At 42.5% G+C, this 16,480-nt stretch overlaps 1 protein-coding gene across 2 annotated transcripts in view; it reads right to left on the bottom strand.

Annotated features, from left to right (window-relative positions):
- The window catches only part of ARHGAP10 (Rho GTPase activating protein 10), a 326,787-nt gene that overhangs the window by 238,406 nt on the left and 71,901 nt on the right, over positions 1 to 16,480 (bottom strand). For both annotated transcript variants that reach the window (XM_068542594.1, XM_068542595.1), the window contains exons 2-3: positions 6,222 to 6,317; positions 6,087 to 6,148 (exon numbers count right to left, since the gene is read on the bottom strand). In XM_068542594.1, the coding sequence (XP_068398695.1) occupies positions 6,087 to 6,148; positions 6,222 to 6,317 (158 nt within the window). The remainder of the gene's footprint in view (positions 1 to 6,086; positions 6,149 to 6,221; positions 6,318 to 16,480) is intronic.

Genomic DNA, 16,480 nt, shown 5'->3' with positions numbered 1-16,480 from the left:
TTACATCTGCTAACCCCAAACTCCCGGTCCATTCCTCCCCCATCCCCGCAACCCGCCCCAGCAACCACAATTCTGTTCTCTCTGTCCGTGAGTCTGCTTCTGTTTACGTGGCTTACGGGATCTTAGTTCCCCAACCAGGGATTGAACCCGTGCCCCTTGCAGTGGAAGTGCAGAGTACTAACCACTGGACCACCAGGGAATTCCTGTGTCACATTTTAGATTCCAAATATAAGTGATATCATATGGTATTTGTCTTTCTCTTTCTGACTTACTTCACTTATTATGATAATCTCTCATTCCATCCATGTTGCTGCAAATGGCATGATTTCATTCTTTTTTATGGCTGAGTAATATTCCATTGTGTGTGTGTGTGTGTGTGTGTGTGTGTGTGTGTACACATACATATACCACATCTTCTTTATCCATTCATCTGGATAGGTTGCTTCCATGCCTTAGCTATTGTAAATAGTGCTGCTATGAATACAGGGGTGCATGTATCTTTTTGAATTATAGTTTTGCCTGGATATATGCTCAGGAGCGGGATTGCTGGATCATATGGTAACTCTACTTTTTTGAGGAACCTCCATACTGTTCTCCATAGTGGCTGCACCAACTTACATTCCCACCAACAGTGTAGGAGTGTTCCTTTTCTCCACATCCTCTCCAGCATTTGTTATTTGTAAACTTCTGAATGATGGCCATACTGACTAGTGTGAGGTGGTACCTCACTGTAGTTTTGATTTGCATTTCTCTAATAAATAGTGACGTTGAGCATCTTTTCATGTGCCCACTGACTAATCACTTTTAAAGATTAAGTGACCACAAAGACTTTGTTAAACTCCTAGAACCAATCTTAGAATATTTCTACCTCTGTTTTACAGCTATCATTTTTCATGCCTTTTTTAATATGTGGCTTTTAACATGCTGCTACTCTGTGACTATTTTAAGGAAAACATGAGTTTTTCAAAGTTCTCAGAAAGCGCTGGCGTCCACTTTAGCTCCTGAAAGGCCTTCCTTATCTCCTTGTCCCTGTGTTGGTGGGTATGAGCTTGTTAAACTATACAAAGACCCCCCCCACAAGCCACGTCTCTGCCCCACAAAACTCCAGTTCAAATACTGCTTCTTTCACAAAGCCTTTCCCAACCAGCACAGGCTTAGCTGCTCCCCTCTCCAGGCAACCACACCCTATACTTTTGTTCAGCACTTAGTATAACGTATTTTAATTCACTTTTTACCAGTTACTCTCCAGGGCCACAATGGACACTTCTTGAGGGAGCTATCTTTTCTTATGCAAAAGTTTCAGGCTGGGGACTTCCCTGGTGGCGCAGTGGTTAAGGATCCGCCTGCCAATGCAGGGGACACGGGTTCGAGCCCTGGTCCGGGAAGAGCCCACATGCCGCGGAGCAACTAAGCCCATGCACCACAACTACTGAGCCTACACTCTAGAGCCCGTGAGCCACAACTACTGAGCCCGTGTGCCACAACTACTGAGCCCGTGGGCCATAACTACTGAAGCCCGCGTGCCTAGAGCCTGTTCTCCTCAACAAAGAGAAGCCACCGCAATGAGAAGCCCGCGCACCTCAACGAAGAGAAGCCTCCGCTCGCGGCAACTAGAGAAAGCCCGCGCGCAGCAACGAAGACCCAATGCAGCCACAAAAAAAAAGTTTCAGGCTGGTGTGGAGGAAATCATCAAAGATTTGTTGTCTACTAAGTGTTCAAAGCTATTTAATGAACCAAAAGTAGCCATAATGATGCCACGCAATTTTCATGGTTTTAAAAAAAAAAAAGTGATCACTGACTACCAAGATTAGACAGCAACACCCAAATAACGTCAATATGGGTTAAATGCCTTCTTTTTTCACTTTCGTTATTATTCATTTTATTATTATAACTCAATGATAACTCAGGAAGAGTGCTATTTTAAAGGTCTTTTAAAATGAATGGAAGAATATCAGGAATTCCTGTCAAGGGGAAAAGGGAGAAAGAAAAACCTATAGATTAAATGGGACTTAGAAACTTATCAGTCAAATGCAACGTATTTGGATCCAGATTCAAACCAACTGTTACGGGACACAGGTATGGGGAGGAAACAAAATGTAAATGAATATCAGGGGAAAAAAATGAATATTCTTTGTAATCTCAAGGAATTATTATTATTTGTTTTTAATCTTTGTAATTCTTTGTAATCTCAAGGAATTATTATTATTTGTTTTTAGGTGTGACAAGTATATTTTGGTTCATAAAGAGAGTTATCTTTGAGAGTTACATACTGAAGTATTTATGGATGAAACTATGTAATACTGGGCTTTCTGTCAAAACAATGAGGGTAGGGTAGTGAAGAGTACAGGAGAAACGAGACTGGTTGTGTGGCAATGGTTATCAAAGGCGAATACTGAGCACATGTAGTTTAATTATATTTTCCTTTTTGTTTGCGCATGCTCAAGATTTTCCAAACTAAAAAGTTAAACTAATAATTTTTTAAAAAGCATTAGGTGTCCTGTTAATTCTGTGGTTGGTAGTAACTGCCCTCCACTGCTTTCTGCCTTTGGATAGTTTCCTGCTATCCAGCAGGAACTGCCATTCCCACAAATGGGTTGTAACATGCTGTCCCATTCCTTTCTGAGGTTCGTGGCCTTATACAGACAACATCCTATTCCTACTTCTACCCAGCACTGGAAACCCAGCCCTGTCACCCTCATTCTGCCTAAGACAGAGACCCCATCAACCCCCATCACAGCTGAAGATTAAATCAATACGTCAGTTAACAACAGCTCTGAGAACCATGCTTTCTTTATCAGACAGCCTGGAGCTAAGACCACATTCCAGCCAACTCATCTCGAGGAACAAAAAAAGGAAATACAGTCGTCCCTCAGTATCCAGTGGGGACTGTTCCAGGATCCCCATGGACACCAAAATCCAAGGATGCTTAAGTCCCTTATATAAAATGGCATGGTATTTGCGTATAACCTATGCACACCCTCCTATATACTTTAAATCATCTCTAGATGATTTACAATATGTAATACAGGCAGACAGACCTCAGAGATATTGCAGGTTCAATTCCAGATCACTGCAATAATGCGAATGTCGCAGTAAAGCTAGTCACACGTATTTTGTGATTTCCCAGTATATACAAGTTATGTTTTCACTATGCTGTGATTCATTAAGTATGCAATAATAGCATTATGTCTTTAAAAAACAACGTACATACCTTAATTTAAAAAAATACTCTATTGCTAAAAATGCAAACCATCATCTGAGCCTTCAGTGAGTTGTGATTTCTTTGCCATAGTAACGTTAAAGATCACTGATCACAGACCACCATAACAAATATAATAATAATAATGAGAAAGTTTGAACTATAACAAGAACTACCAAAATGTGACAAAGACAAAAAAGTGAGCAAATGCTATTGGAAAAATGGTGCCTGAAGACTTGCTTGACACACGGTTGCCACAAACCTTCAATATATGAAAAACACAGCATCTGTGAAGCGCAATAAAGCAAAGTGCAATAAAACAAGGTATGGGGGCTTCCCTGGTGGCGCAGTGGTTAAGAATCCGCCTGCCAATGCAGGGGACATAGGTTCGAGCCCTGGTCCGGGAAGATCCCACATGTCGCAGAGCAACTAAGCCCATGCGCCACAACTACTGAGCCCGCACTCCAGAGCCCACGAGCCACAACTACTGAAGCCCATGCGCCTAGAGCCCGTGCTCCGCAACAAGAGAAGCCACCACAATGAGAAGCCCGCGCACCGCGACCAAGAGTAGCCCCCTGCTCACCGCAACCAGAGAAAGCCCGCGCGCAGCAACGAAGACCCAACACAGCCAAAAATAAATAAATTGTGTTTAAAAAACTAAAAACAAAACAAAAAAACAAGGTATGCCTGTACAATGAAAATACTATGTAAATAGTTGTGAACACAATGTAAATGCTAGGTAAAGAGTTGTCAGCACGTGGTAAATTCAAGTTTTGCTTTTTGGAACTTTCTGGAATTTTTTTCAAATATTTTTGATCTGCAGATGCAGAATCCGTGGATACAGAGGGCCAACTATAGAGTATCACTCTGTTTCTGTAGAGCTAAACTCCAGCACCACACTGCCTGAAACTCTCTTCCCCCAGATACCAGGATGCCTTCATAGTTCTCCACTGGAAAGGCCTTCCTTCCCTCGCCACTCTAGATGTAATGGTGCCCTGGCTCCTTGCTCTTCTCAATTTCAATTTTTTTTTTTTTGGCCACGCCACACGGCTTGTGGGCTCTTAGCTGCCGGATCAGGAATTGAACTTGGGCCCTCGGCAGTGACAGCCCAGAGTCCTAACCACTGGACCACCAGGGAATTCCCTCAATTTCATTTTATAGCACTTATTGCTATTTGACAATGTGTTATATATTTGTTCATTTATCACCTCCCCTTTCCAAAATGTAACCTCCATAAGGGCAGGAGCTTTGCTTTGTTTGCGGCTATGTGCTCAGATTCTAAACAGTAACTGAAACGTAAAAGGAGATCAAATACATATTTGCTGAATGCTCAGGATCCCAGGAAGATACAACTGAATATCAAAGAGGATTGAGAACAGAAAGTTGATACTATTAACATAAACTAAGAACACTTTTACCACCCACACGTCCACACCCACTTCATGCAATAGAAGGGTGACTTCATGGCACTGCTGTTATCCACTCTCACATTTAGACTGCTCTAAACAGCTGAAAAATCTGTGACTACAGGAACACATGAATAATGGTTACGTATGTCAGTCTGTGCCAGAAAAAACCTAGTGGGAGCACAGTACCTTCACGTGCCCGCTTCAGTATTTACAGTAGGCACAAATCATCTCGGAATTTAAGGTGCAGTGCGAATTACACTAGAGCTTTTAGAGGCCATAGGTCTCTGTCATGCTTAAGTCAAAAATCAGTGCTTTCCTCCTACTTCTTCTCCTACTCCAATTCTACCAGCTAGAAATCCCCACCAGCCACCAGCCAGATTGCAGCAACATCTAGGAAGCTGGCCACGCTGGCAGGTGGTCCAGGGTGTCTGGTTGTGGCCTGACCGGGCTCTACCCCTCAGCTGCCATGCGATCCTGGGCAAGGTGCTGCACCTCCATTTCCTCATTTGTCAATTAGGGGGCAATCACAGAGTCTATTTCATAAGGCTGATGTGAGAATTAAATGACTTAACCGTTGGTAAACAGCTTAGACCAGTACCAGGCACAGAGTAAAGGTTAATTATCTTAGCTGCCATAGTCAATATTATTACCACCACATCTGAACCCCCTCATACACGTACACTTCAACATAATTCTAGGTAGTACTCATTCTCGAGAACATAGAAAAAATAGATGGCCATTTTTTTTTAAACCTGAAAAAACTGGTGACAAATCGATAGGGTGTCATAATCCAATGGCGATTCTGCTGTAAATCTTTGTTGAATGAATGAGTATCAGGAGAGAAATACAAAGTTTTAAGAAAGGTGGGTAAATATTATTCAATACCCTCAAAACTCACGTTAAATAAGATCTACTCAATGCACTCAGCATAGCATCCGGCACATGGAGAGCACTCAACAGAGGGTAGCTATTATTAGCTACTACTGTGATCATGTATCTCAAGGCAAAGTGGGATGTTAAAGACTTCCAGGTTCGAGCTCTCTTCCTTTCCACACAGCCTAGAAATCCACAGAAGACTGAGGCAAGCTCCAACTGTGCCCTACTGTCCTCTCCATAAGATCTTCTGCTTTCGTCTTCTTAACATATTAAGATTCTGCATGAGACTCGATTTAAATGCAACTGCTCCAGGGCTAACAAAAATCTAAAAAGCATTGATATACTTCAACACAGTATTTTACAGATGAAGACTCAGGGCCTTGGTCTAGAGGTCCAGCAACTTATCCAAGATCGTCACCATGGTCGGCACCACTGGGGAACTAGAGATCCAGGCTCCCCAAACCTCATCCGGGGATCTTTCCATTACTGTGCACTATTCATCCATGGACAAATGCACCAAAACTTCTACCAGAACCAGCTTCTAAACCCAGATTTCCCCCCCACTTAAAGATGGACTTGGTATTTTACACCCCACCACTCACCATAATTTCTCTCTGTTCTTCCAGATTCTTCAAAAAATTAGAAAATTCACGTAACGAAGCATCTGTAAAAAGAAAAGAATGATTATTTCATGGCCAAAGCAAAGGAAAGCCAACCAAAACCCGGTCTTTACGCACCTATGCAACGTTCATCATCAGTCTCTGCATCGCCGATAAACTCAAATTTGAAGTCTCTGAGTGAATGAGCAAACTTCCGCTGGGCTGCCGAAAGACCTGGGAAGAAAGATGGAGTGATTACTTGGGTCCTTGTTTCAGGTCAAGGCTTAGCAGGAATTGATTCCTCCTCAGATGGCAGAGCTGTAGAGCTCTCCTCCACGTGAGCTGTGAGGAGACACAACCCAACTCCTCGGCCAAGGGGCCCATCATCACACCTGGGCACTCTCTGGTGGCTTGTCTTCTATGCTAATGCTCTGGGATGGAGCAGGTGCGGGAGCAATATATATATTGTTCCCGGAAGCACCTTCCCTTTCTCTACTCACTCAGGTCAGAACTTCCCGGGTGCAGAAGTTCCGGCTATGATTAGGAGCACACACACCTGATAGTATCTCCCAGGGCTGGATGAGATCCAGCTGGCTGCCAGGGTCTCAAATATTAAGGGTCTCAAAGCTCAAAGTCAGCAAACCAGATGCCCTTAACTGATGGTCCAACTCCAGCCAGAGAAAGCCAGAGGATTCAAAGAGTGTTCATAGAAAACAGCAGCAGGAAGGGAAACCAAAGGCCACGCGCAAGTGGCAGAAATAATTCATTCTGCAAAAGACCTACAGGTCCTCATTTTTTTTTCTTTTTATTGTCGAGTCATAGAAAATAGTGGAAAACCCTGCTTCTACAACAGGCTAACAGTTATTTTATGGGCCATGCAGCATACTAGAGAATAGGTGTATTTTTAACTTCACTCAATACTCTTGAGAGAGAGATAAAATAAAGATTATCTCTATTTTACCATGGAGTGCCAAAGCTCCAAGATGTTAGATAACTGGCACAAAGTCACACAGGTACTACATCAGCAAAGGTCTGATCTATTCCAGAGCCACTTGTCCAAAACCCATGCCCTCACCAGGGTACAATTCTGCCTCTGGTCTAAAGCACTTTCAAAGAAGCTGCTTCCCGACTCCTGCACCCTGTATGGATCCTGGCTCACTACAATGAATACTGACAGATTGTGTTAAAGTGAACCTTCACGTCAAGCAAACTGAGAAGTTGAAAAAAAACAAAACACATTCCGTAATTGCTGATAAGAGTATTCACGCAAAAAAAATAAATATGAACAAAAGCGAAGCACGCAATATAAATGCTGAGGGCTGTTTTGAATAAGTTGGTAAGATAGTAGGAGCAGCAATCTTCTCTTTTTTAGTCGTTGCATCATAGCTAACAGATAAGGCATGAAAGGAAAAAATTATTTTTACATTTGAAAATGCTCTTTTTTTTTTTTTTAACCAACTCTCGACCTCCAGTCATTAAGTACAATGGTTCCCTAATGCCCTCCTCGACAAGCTGCTTCCTCTCACTTCTTAAACTTTCTAATCATGCTCACCAGCTCTTTCAGCTGCTGTTGTGGTCTGGTTTCATGTTTTAATTTTTCTTAACAGACTCTATTTTGGAGTAGTTTTAGGTTCACAGCAAAGCTGGGCACAAGGTACAGAGATTTCCCCTAGACTCCCTGCCCAGACACACGCATATCATCCCCCATTAGCAACATCCTCCACTGTCACAGTTTTTGAAACTTCATTCTTCCAAAGCTAAACCAGAAACCTTTTAGAAGATGATACAGGATTGTCATTTCTTACCCTTGGAGTAGAGAAGAAAAGCAAAACCATAATGTAAAATGTGATGGATTGCAAGCGTGGTCTGAATTCTCCACCCCTAATTTGTAGGAGCTTCTCTTTTCAATGGGACTCTGCAACTCCTCGGGTAAAAGGTAGTGTCTATTTTCCCACCCCTTGAATGCGGGCTGGTCTTGCGGCCAAAGAACGTGGTGGAAGTGACACTGTGCTAATTCGGAGCCTCTAAGCTCTAGAACCTTTGCACAGCCACGCTCCGCTCCCTTGGAAGCCTCTGGCGTCCACGTGATCAAGCCCACACTAGCCTGCTGGGTGATGAAAGACATGTCGCCCAGGCCCCCTACCTATTGCCCCCATCGGTCAGACATCCCACCCTCAGAAGCAGAGCTTCCCGCCATGCAGGAGGCAGTCCAGATGAGACCATACTGCCCAGTGAGCTGAGTCCAAACTGAAATAAATAAATGGCTGCTGTTTAGGTCACTAGAGGTGGGGGTGATTTGTTACAAAGCAATAAATAGACTAATATAGAAAGATCAAAATATTTGACTGCATTAAAATTTTAAAGACATAAAAAGAGTGAAGAAAAGCACACACCCCAAAGGTACAAATAACAGCTTTGAATCACTGAGATAAGGCAGAAAGGCCAATAAAAAATGAGGCAAAACATCTGAAAAGGCCCTTCACAGAAGGAAGTAAAGGAAATCCAAATGGCCCAAAACCACATGAAACGGTGCTCAAAACTCATTAGTGATTATAAAAGTGAAAAGAAAACCTCAATATACCTCAATACACTCATGAGATTGGCAAAAAATTAATTAAGTCTGGCAACCTCAAGAGCTGGTGTATGTCGAGCAACAAAAATTCTCATACACTGCCAGCGAGGGTAAAAACTGGTATAATTCCCTTTTAAATACTTTGGCATTTTCTAGTAAGTTTGATGATATCCTACAACTCCAAATTGACCTTCTAGGTAAATTCCCAAGATAAACTTTTGCACACGTGTACTTACAGACATGTACTTTCTATAGCAGAACTGACCACAGCAATAGCCAAACACTGGAAAAGCAAATACCAATCAACAACCAACAAATGACTAAATTATACTATATTCATACGTTATAAAGTAAAAATAACAATAAATTTATGTATCAACTCAGGTTAACCTCACAATTTGGAGAGAAAGAAGCAAGTCATGAAAGAATACACACAGTATGGCTCTTTCATATAAAGTTCAAAGCAAGCTACACTAAACCCTATGTTTGGATTGCACATATAGGTCACAAAATTACAGAACAGCAAGTAAGTCATTATCTCAAAAGTCACATGATGTTTACCACTAGAAGCAAGGGAGGGGGACAGTCAGACAGCTACAAGGGGATTACAGGTATTTTAGTTCATAACCTAGTGGTGAGTCTACGGATACTTGCTTTATCATTCTTCTTTAAAACATACGCTTGGTTCATATACTTCTGTACTTTCACCATAATTTCATGACTAAACAATAAAAATTTTTTAACCATAAAAAAGTAAAGCCTGGCTATTGGGGTCACTCCCAAGTTAACTATTCTGTTGTAATCCAGGAAACCTACCATTATTCCCTACGATCTGGCCACACTGGCTTGCTCTTGGTTCACATGCCCAACTCATTCCAGAAGGACACTGACAGGCTTCAAAGTGCTGTCGCACCCCTGGAAGTGCTCCTTCCCTGGCCCCCATTTCACCTGGCTGGCTCCTTCACAGAACCTGCCCCCTCGCACCATCATCCCCAAAAGAGCATCACCCCTCTGCCCTAAATTCTTCTCGATTCCACGGTGCTTAATCTTCTTCATAGCACTGATCACCTGAAACTGCCTTATTTAGTCAGTATTTCCTCCAGGTTATCTATTCTGCCGCAGAATATCCAGCCCCTGAGACAGCAGCCGACAGCCTTGTGCTTCCCTGCATCTCTGAAACAAAGACCACACAGGGTTTTTCTTTTTGAATTTATTTCATGCAGCTTTTTCCAAATATTAAGCGTGTGGGCTTATTATCATTTCTAATAACTTTATTCCATTTTGCTAATGTTTGCTCTGCCAGTTCTCAAAAGGGGCATGTAATTGGTTCTGTTTGTGTGTGTGTATACGTGTATATATGTGTGTATGTGTGTTTATATGTGTATGTCTATATGTACTTATTTATAAATATTAGATATTATATATAAATTATATACAAATGTGTTTATTATATACATATAACTATAAATACTGGTATAAATTCTATTTTTCCCCTCTGGAGCCGTTTCCTTTGAGCATTTTATCCAAAATTACCAGATCAGGGACTTCCCTGGTGGTGCAGTGGTTAAGAATCCACCTGCCAATGCAGGGGACACGGGTTCGAGCCCTGGTCCGGGAAGATCCCACATGCCACAGAGACACTAAGCCCGTGTGCCACAACTACTGAGCCTGCAGTCTAGAGCCCACGAGCCACAAATACTGAGACCACGTGTCACAACTACTGAAGCTCACGTGGCTAGAGCCCGTGCTCCGCAACGAGAGAAGCCACCGCAATGAGAAGCCTGCACACCACAACGAAGAGTAGCCCCCGCTCACTGCAACTAGAGAAAGCCTGCACGCAGCAACTAAGACCCAATGCAGCCAAAAATAGATACATAAAAAATAAATTAAATAAATAAATTTATTTTTTAAAAAATTACCAGGTCAAAGGATATCTTAAAGACCATGCTTTCTTTTTTTTTTTTTTTTAGAAATTCACGTTCTTTTTATTTTATTTATTTATGACTGTGTTGAGTCTTCGTTTCTGTGCGAGGGCTTTCTCTAGTTGCGGCAAGTGGGGACCACTCTTCATCGCGGTGCGCGGGCCTCTCACCATCGCGGCCTCTCTTGTTGCGGAGCACAGGCTCCAGACGCGCAGGCTCAGTAATTGTGGCTCACGGGCCCAGTTGCTCCGTGGCATGTGGGATCTTCCCAGACCAGGGCTCGAACCCGTGTCCCCTGCATTGGCAGGCAGATTCTCAACCACTGTGCCACCAGGGAAGCCCAAGACCATGCTTTCTTATGGTCAGGGCAGGATACTCTCCAGAAAGCTAAAATTTAAATGCATCTGTTTTTCAACACGTATTTCGTAATTCCTAATCTCATTAGTTGAAAATGTTTATAACAGTAGACTGAATTTGGGTTTGTTTGCACAGCTAATATGATATATTTCTCCCTATGTAAACAGCATGCTTTTCTCTCTTACCTCTGTGCTAGGTACTGTAGTTACATCAAATCTTTATTTTGGAATATAATCATTTTTTCTCTCTGTTGACTTTTCTGGTGTTATTAGAATTCATTATGCAAAATTTTTACTGTTTAAAAATTGGACCACACCAAACTCCAGTTCCTTTTAAAAATCATAAATTTATCACCTGTTCCTTATGTAGTACATTTTAAATTTATTCTCTCATGTAGTTTATACTTTTATAGATATCTTCTGCCTTCCAAACATAACATAAAATCATAAGACAGTTTACTAAATTTAGTACAGTCCATTAAAAAAGCACAAAGATGCTTTGTGCAAAAGATAATGGTTTATCATCACACATGAAACTCAGTCTAAGTTACAAAGGCTGGCAGCACTCCTCTACTAGGGGAAGATGGTGAAGGGCCCACTAGATAGGACTGCCTTTATTCAGTGCCTACCCTATGCTAATGGACTTACAGAAATTATTTCATTTATTCCTTATAACCAGTCTGCAGGGTAGGTGTTGATGTTACCTTATTTTACAAATGGGTTAAGTAGATTCAGCAATAGATTAGTGACTTGATCAAGGTCACAGACCTCTTTAGACTGCTGGTATTATGTCCTGGAGGCAAAGGATCAACTCCTTGGTTTCTCAAACTTCTACCAACGTCCTTTGCATCACATCATTCTGACTTTCAGGAGATTTAACATTATTCCCAGAGCCCATGCACAGATCTCAACTATTATCTTAATGGCTCTAATGCAGAACTCTAAATGAAAAATTCACGTATGTGTGCCTCCATGCCCCCAATCCTCTCCTGCATGCTAATTCCTGAAGACTGTAAATTAACATGCTCTCCTGAAACACCTTCAAGGCTGGCATATATATATATATATTTTTTAATATCTTTATGGGAGTATAATTGCTTTACAACGTTGTGTTAGTTTCTGCTGTACAACAAAGTGAATCAGCTATAAGTATACATATATCCCCCTATCCCCTCCCTCGTGCGTCTCCCTCCCACCCTCCCTATCCCACCTCTCTAAGTGGTCACAAAGCACCGAGCTGATCTCCCTGTGGTATGCGACTGCTTCCCACTAGCCATCCATTTTACATTTGGTAGTGTGTATATGTCAATGCTAGTCTCTCACTTCGTCCAAGCTTCCCTTTCCCCCACTGTGTCCTCAAGTCCATTCTCTACGTCTATGTCTTTATTCCTGCCCTGCCACTAGGTTCGTCAGTACCATTTTTTTAGATTCCATATATGTGCATTAAGCATACAGTATTTGTTTTTCTCTTTCTGACTTACTTCACTGTATGACAGATCCTAGGTTCATCCACCTCATTACAAAGAACTCAATTTCGTTCCTTTTTATGGCTGAGTAATATTCCATTGTATGTATGTGCCACATCTTCTTTATCCATTCATCTGTCGATGGACACTTAGGTTGCTTCCATGTCCTGGCTATTGTAAATAGTGCTGCAGTGAACATTGTGGTACATGACTCTCTTTGAATTACGGTTTTCTCAGGGTATATGCCCAGTAGTGGGATTGCTGGGTCCTATGGTAGTTCTATTTTTAGTTTTTTTAAGGAACCTCCATACTGTTCTCCATAGTGGCTGTATCAATTTACACTCCCACCAACAGTGCAGGAGGGTTCCCTTTTCTCCACACAAGGCTGGCATATATTGATGGATAATGCCAAGCCTGCGTGTGCACAAAATGCCACAGCTAACTTAAAAGAATTGAAGTGATCTGCACACTTTCAAATAAACTTGCCACTTCAGAGTCTCCTAGAGTAAGACTTTTAAGTCTTCGATCTGCAGACCAATGGGAGAGAAAAACACAGGCACTGAAACTCTTCCCAGGGTTAGGAGCAGCTTGAGAGGTGAGCAGTTGTATTTGAGACCTGCTGAGTTTGAGAAGCAGCACACCACGTGGAGAGATCCAACCACAGTTTAAATCCAGGTTTGGAGAACCTCCGGACACTGGCCGGAGTTGCCCCTGGTCACCCTTGATGGTTTGACAAATGAGAAAATTCTTTCTTACAGCACAGCCACCTATGAACAGTCTTCAGTGAGGATCATGAACTTTTAGACGCATACAGGCACTAAGAAGGGTGGGAAACCTCTCTAATCGGATTGGTCTACTTCACTGCTGAACAGCCTTCTGGGTACATGAGAGCCCCTGAAGTTACAAGCCCGGCCCTGCGCATAAGGCTGTAACTCTCTCCTGCGGCTTTCGGCCCCATCAAAGCACTAAGTGGTATACCTGAGGAAACGTGGCATGCTCTCTAATTCAAGGCTCGAAAAGAAAAATGAAACAGCAAATAAATGTACCTTTCTCACTCACTAAATGCGAAGCTCAGGATTCTTCACCAACCATATTGCATTTTAAACTCTTTTTCCAAATAGGCAAAATTGCACTTAGAAGCTCACATTCCTCGGCATGGTGAGACCCAAATCACTAGATTATCAAATATGCAAAGACTCTGCCAGGGGAAGCTCTGCTCCCCATCCTGCCCATCAAAACAAGTCCCCAAATTCTTCTGTGTTTTATTTAGAGAAGAACAGGGTACAGAATCTTAAGAACTTAATATCTTTCACGTCAGATTCATACCAAGGAAATAATGCTGATGTTAATCCAAGGAACCTGGAAGTGAAACAAAATTCCTCCAGCACTGTGGACTGGCTTCTCATTTTCCTTCGTGGTTTCCAGATTTACAGAACTGGTAGCAGCGCTATGTACAAGAGTAGCACTCCGGCCTCTCTGTACCAGTCAAAAAAGCAAGAAAATAACTCACTTGATAGATTTTTAAAGTGGTGCGAACGTCTCCCAAGCCCCAAATGCATTACTGGGCTAGTGGAGGCCTGAAGCCCACATCACAAGCTGTTCTAGGAGCAGCTCAAGGGCCAGCATGGTCTCTGTGACTGCTAGGTCAAGGCCCTCCTGGCCCTAACTCTCCGATTCCAGCCCAACCGGAGTGGCTGGGTAGTGAGTTCTTCTTAATCAGAGAATAAACACCATCTAAAGTCACTAGATTGACCTGAATTGACAAATGTATGGGGTAAAGGAACACAAGCTGAGTCCCCAAAGATGCAGATGCCTCAAAACAAATGCATAAACCTGGACTCAAGACCCAGTATGATACATGACAGACAACCAGATAACTGTTGATCGAAGTGACCAACTCATCATGAAGAACACTGAAGAAGGGAGTGCCCTGGGCACTGCAGAGAATCCACAGGCAGGTCCACACTGGACACCACCACTTAATCTTCACCCCCGCCTTATTCCAGACTTCAGCTGCACTGCACACACTCAGCAAACACAGACAGTCTTCTTGGCCGAGGGTCTGCGTACAGAGAGAGGACCTGCCACAGCAGGCTGCCAGATGAGAAGTGCAGGCTGGCGATCACCCAGCCTCCTGGTTTTCAAACTGTCTTTGGCCACACATCCCTTTGTTCAGAGAAATATCTTATTTACAGTGAGAACAGAAAAAACAGCTAACATGTCTGTATTAGTTTCCTATTGCTGCTGTAAGGAACTACCACAAACTGAGTGGCCTAAAACAATACAAATTTATTATTTTATATTTCTGGAGGTCAGAAGTCCAAAATGGGTCTCTTGGGGCTGTATTCCTTCTGGGGGATCTAGGGGAGAATCCATTTCCTTGCCTCTTCCAGCTCCTAGAGGATGCCCACATTCCTCGGCTCATGGCACCCCGCCACCACTCACATCACTCCGACCTCTGCTTCTGTCATCACATCTCCTTCTCTTACTCTTTTAAGGATCACCATGATTACAATAGGTCCACCATGATAACCCAGGATAATCTCACCGCCTCAAGATCTTTAATTGCACCTGCTAAGTCTCTTTTGCCACCTAAAATAACATTCACAGGTTCCAGGGAATTAGGAAGGGACATCTTTTGGAGGGTCATTATGCTGCTTACCATACCTGATAATGTCAGGTACTCTCCTAACCACTTTACATTTATTGACTCATTTGAGTATCACTGCAACTCTACGAGGCAGGTTCCGTCATTATGCCCACTTTACAGAGGAGAAAACTGAGACACACAGGTCAAGCAACTTGTCCAAGATCTCACAACTAGTAAGTAGTGGAACGAAAAGATAATCAAAGCTGCTCAGGTGGAGGTAGGATGAAGAACCCTGCCCAATTGATCCCCATCTCCCACTGAGTGCTCCCCAACGAGACCACACCCTGCAGGACCCAACCTGAAAATCACTGACAGTCTCACCCTCACTGAACAGTCGGGAAATCAAAGTGCAACTTTGGACAACTAGCTCAATTTCACACACCTAGTTCAAGGAGAGCACTAACTAGACTCCAGGTTTTAGCACAGAACCCAGTTTTAGTACAACTTGGTGAGGCACAGAATGATAGTAACAGGTGTACGGGTTAGTGAGGTATATACATGGCCCACCAGTTGGACAGCATGACCCAGAGAGAGGCTGCAAAGGACATGCACGTGTGTGTGTGTACACGCATGTTGTGCGGTAAGGGGAAGTGCTTAAGTATGAACAAGAATATCCAGGACAACACACTTTCAACCTCCACCTTCTCTAATCACACAAGAAAACAAGAAGAGCTGACAAACAATGTAATGACAAGACTGCATGTTGAAAACTAGGATGGCTGACATGTCCGGAGAAACACCTAAACCTGAGCAACAAAAACTGGTAGTCCTGAAAGCTTTTGCACAACCAAGGAAACCATGGACAAAACAAAAAGACACCTACTGAACAGGAGAAAATATTTGCAAACGAAGCAACTGACAACGGATTAATCTCCAAAATATACAAGCAGCTCATGCAGCTCAACATCAAAAAAACCAACAACCCAATTAACAAATGGGCATAAGAACTGAATAGACATTCTTCCAAAGAAGACATACAGATGGCCAGACACGTGAAAAGATGCTCAACATCATTAATCATTAGAGAAATGCAAATTAAAACCACAATGAGATATCACCTCACACCTGTCAGAATGGCTATCATCAAAAAGACCACAAATAACAAATGTTGGCAAGGATGTGGGGAAAAGGGAACCCTCCTGCACTGTTGGTGGGAATGTAAACTGGTGCATCTACTGTGGAAAACAATATGGAGGTTTCTCAAAAAGCTAAAAATAGAACTACCATATGACCCAGAAATTCCACTCCTGGGTAATGTATCTGAAAAAAATGAAAACACTAATTCAAAAAGATACCTGCACCTCAGTGTGAACGGCGGCACTATTTACAATTGCCGGAATAGGGAAGCAACCTAAGTGTCCATCAGCAGATGAATGGATAAAGAAGATGTGATATAAATACACAATGGAATACTACTCAGCCATAAAAAAG

Source organism: Eschrichtius robustus, chromosome 4 (assembly GCF_028021215.1).
Source record: "Eschrichtius robustus isolate mEscRob2 chromosome 4, mEscRob2.pri, whole genome shotgun sequence".
NCBI lineage: Eukaryota > Metazoa > Chordata > Mammalia > Artiodactyla > Eschrichtiidae > Eschrichtius > Eschrichtius robustus.
The sequence above is the reverse complement of the archived record's forward strand: the minus strand, read 5'-3'. Positions and strand labels throughout refer to the sequence as shown.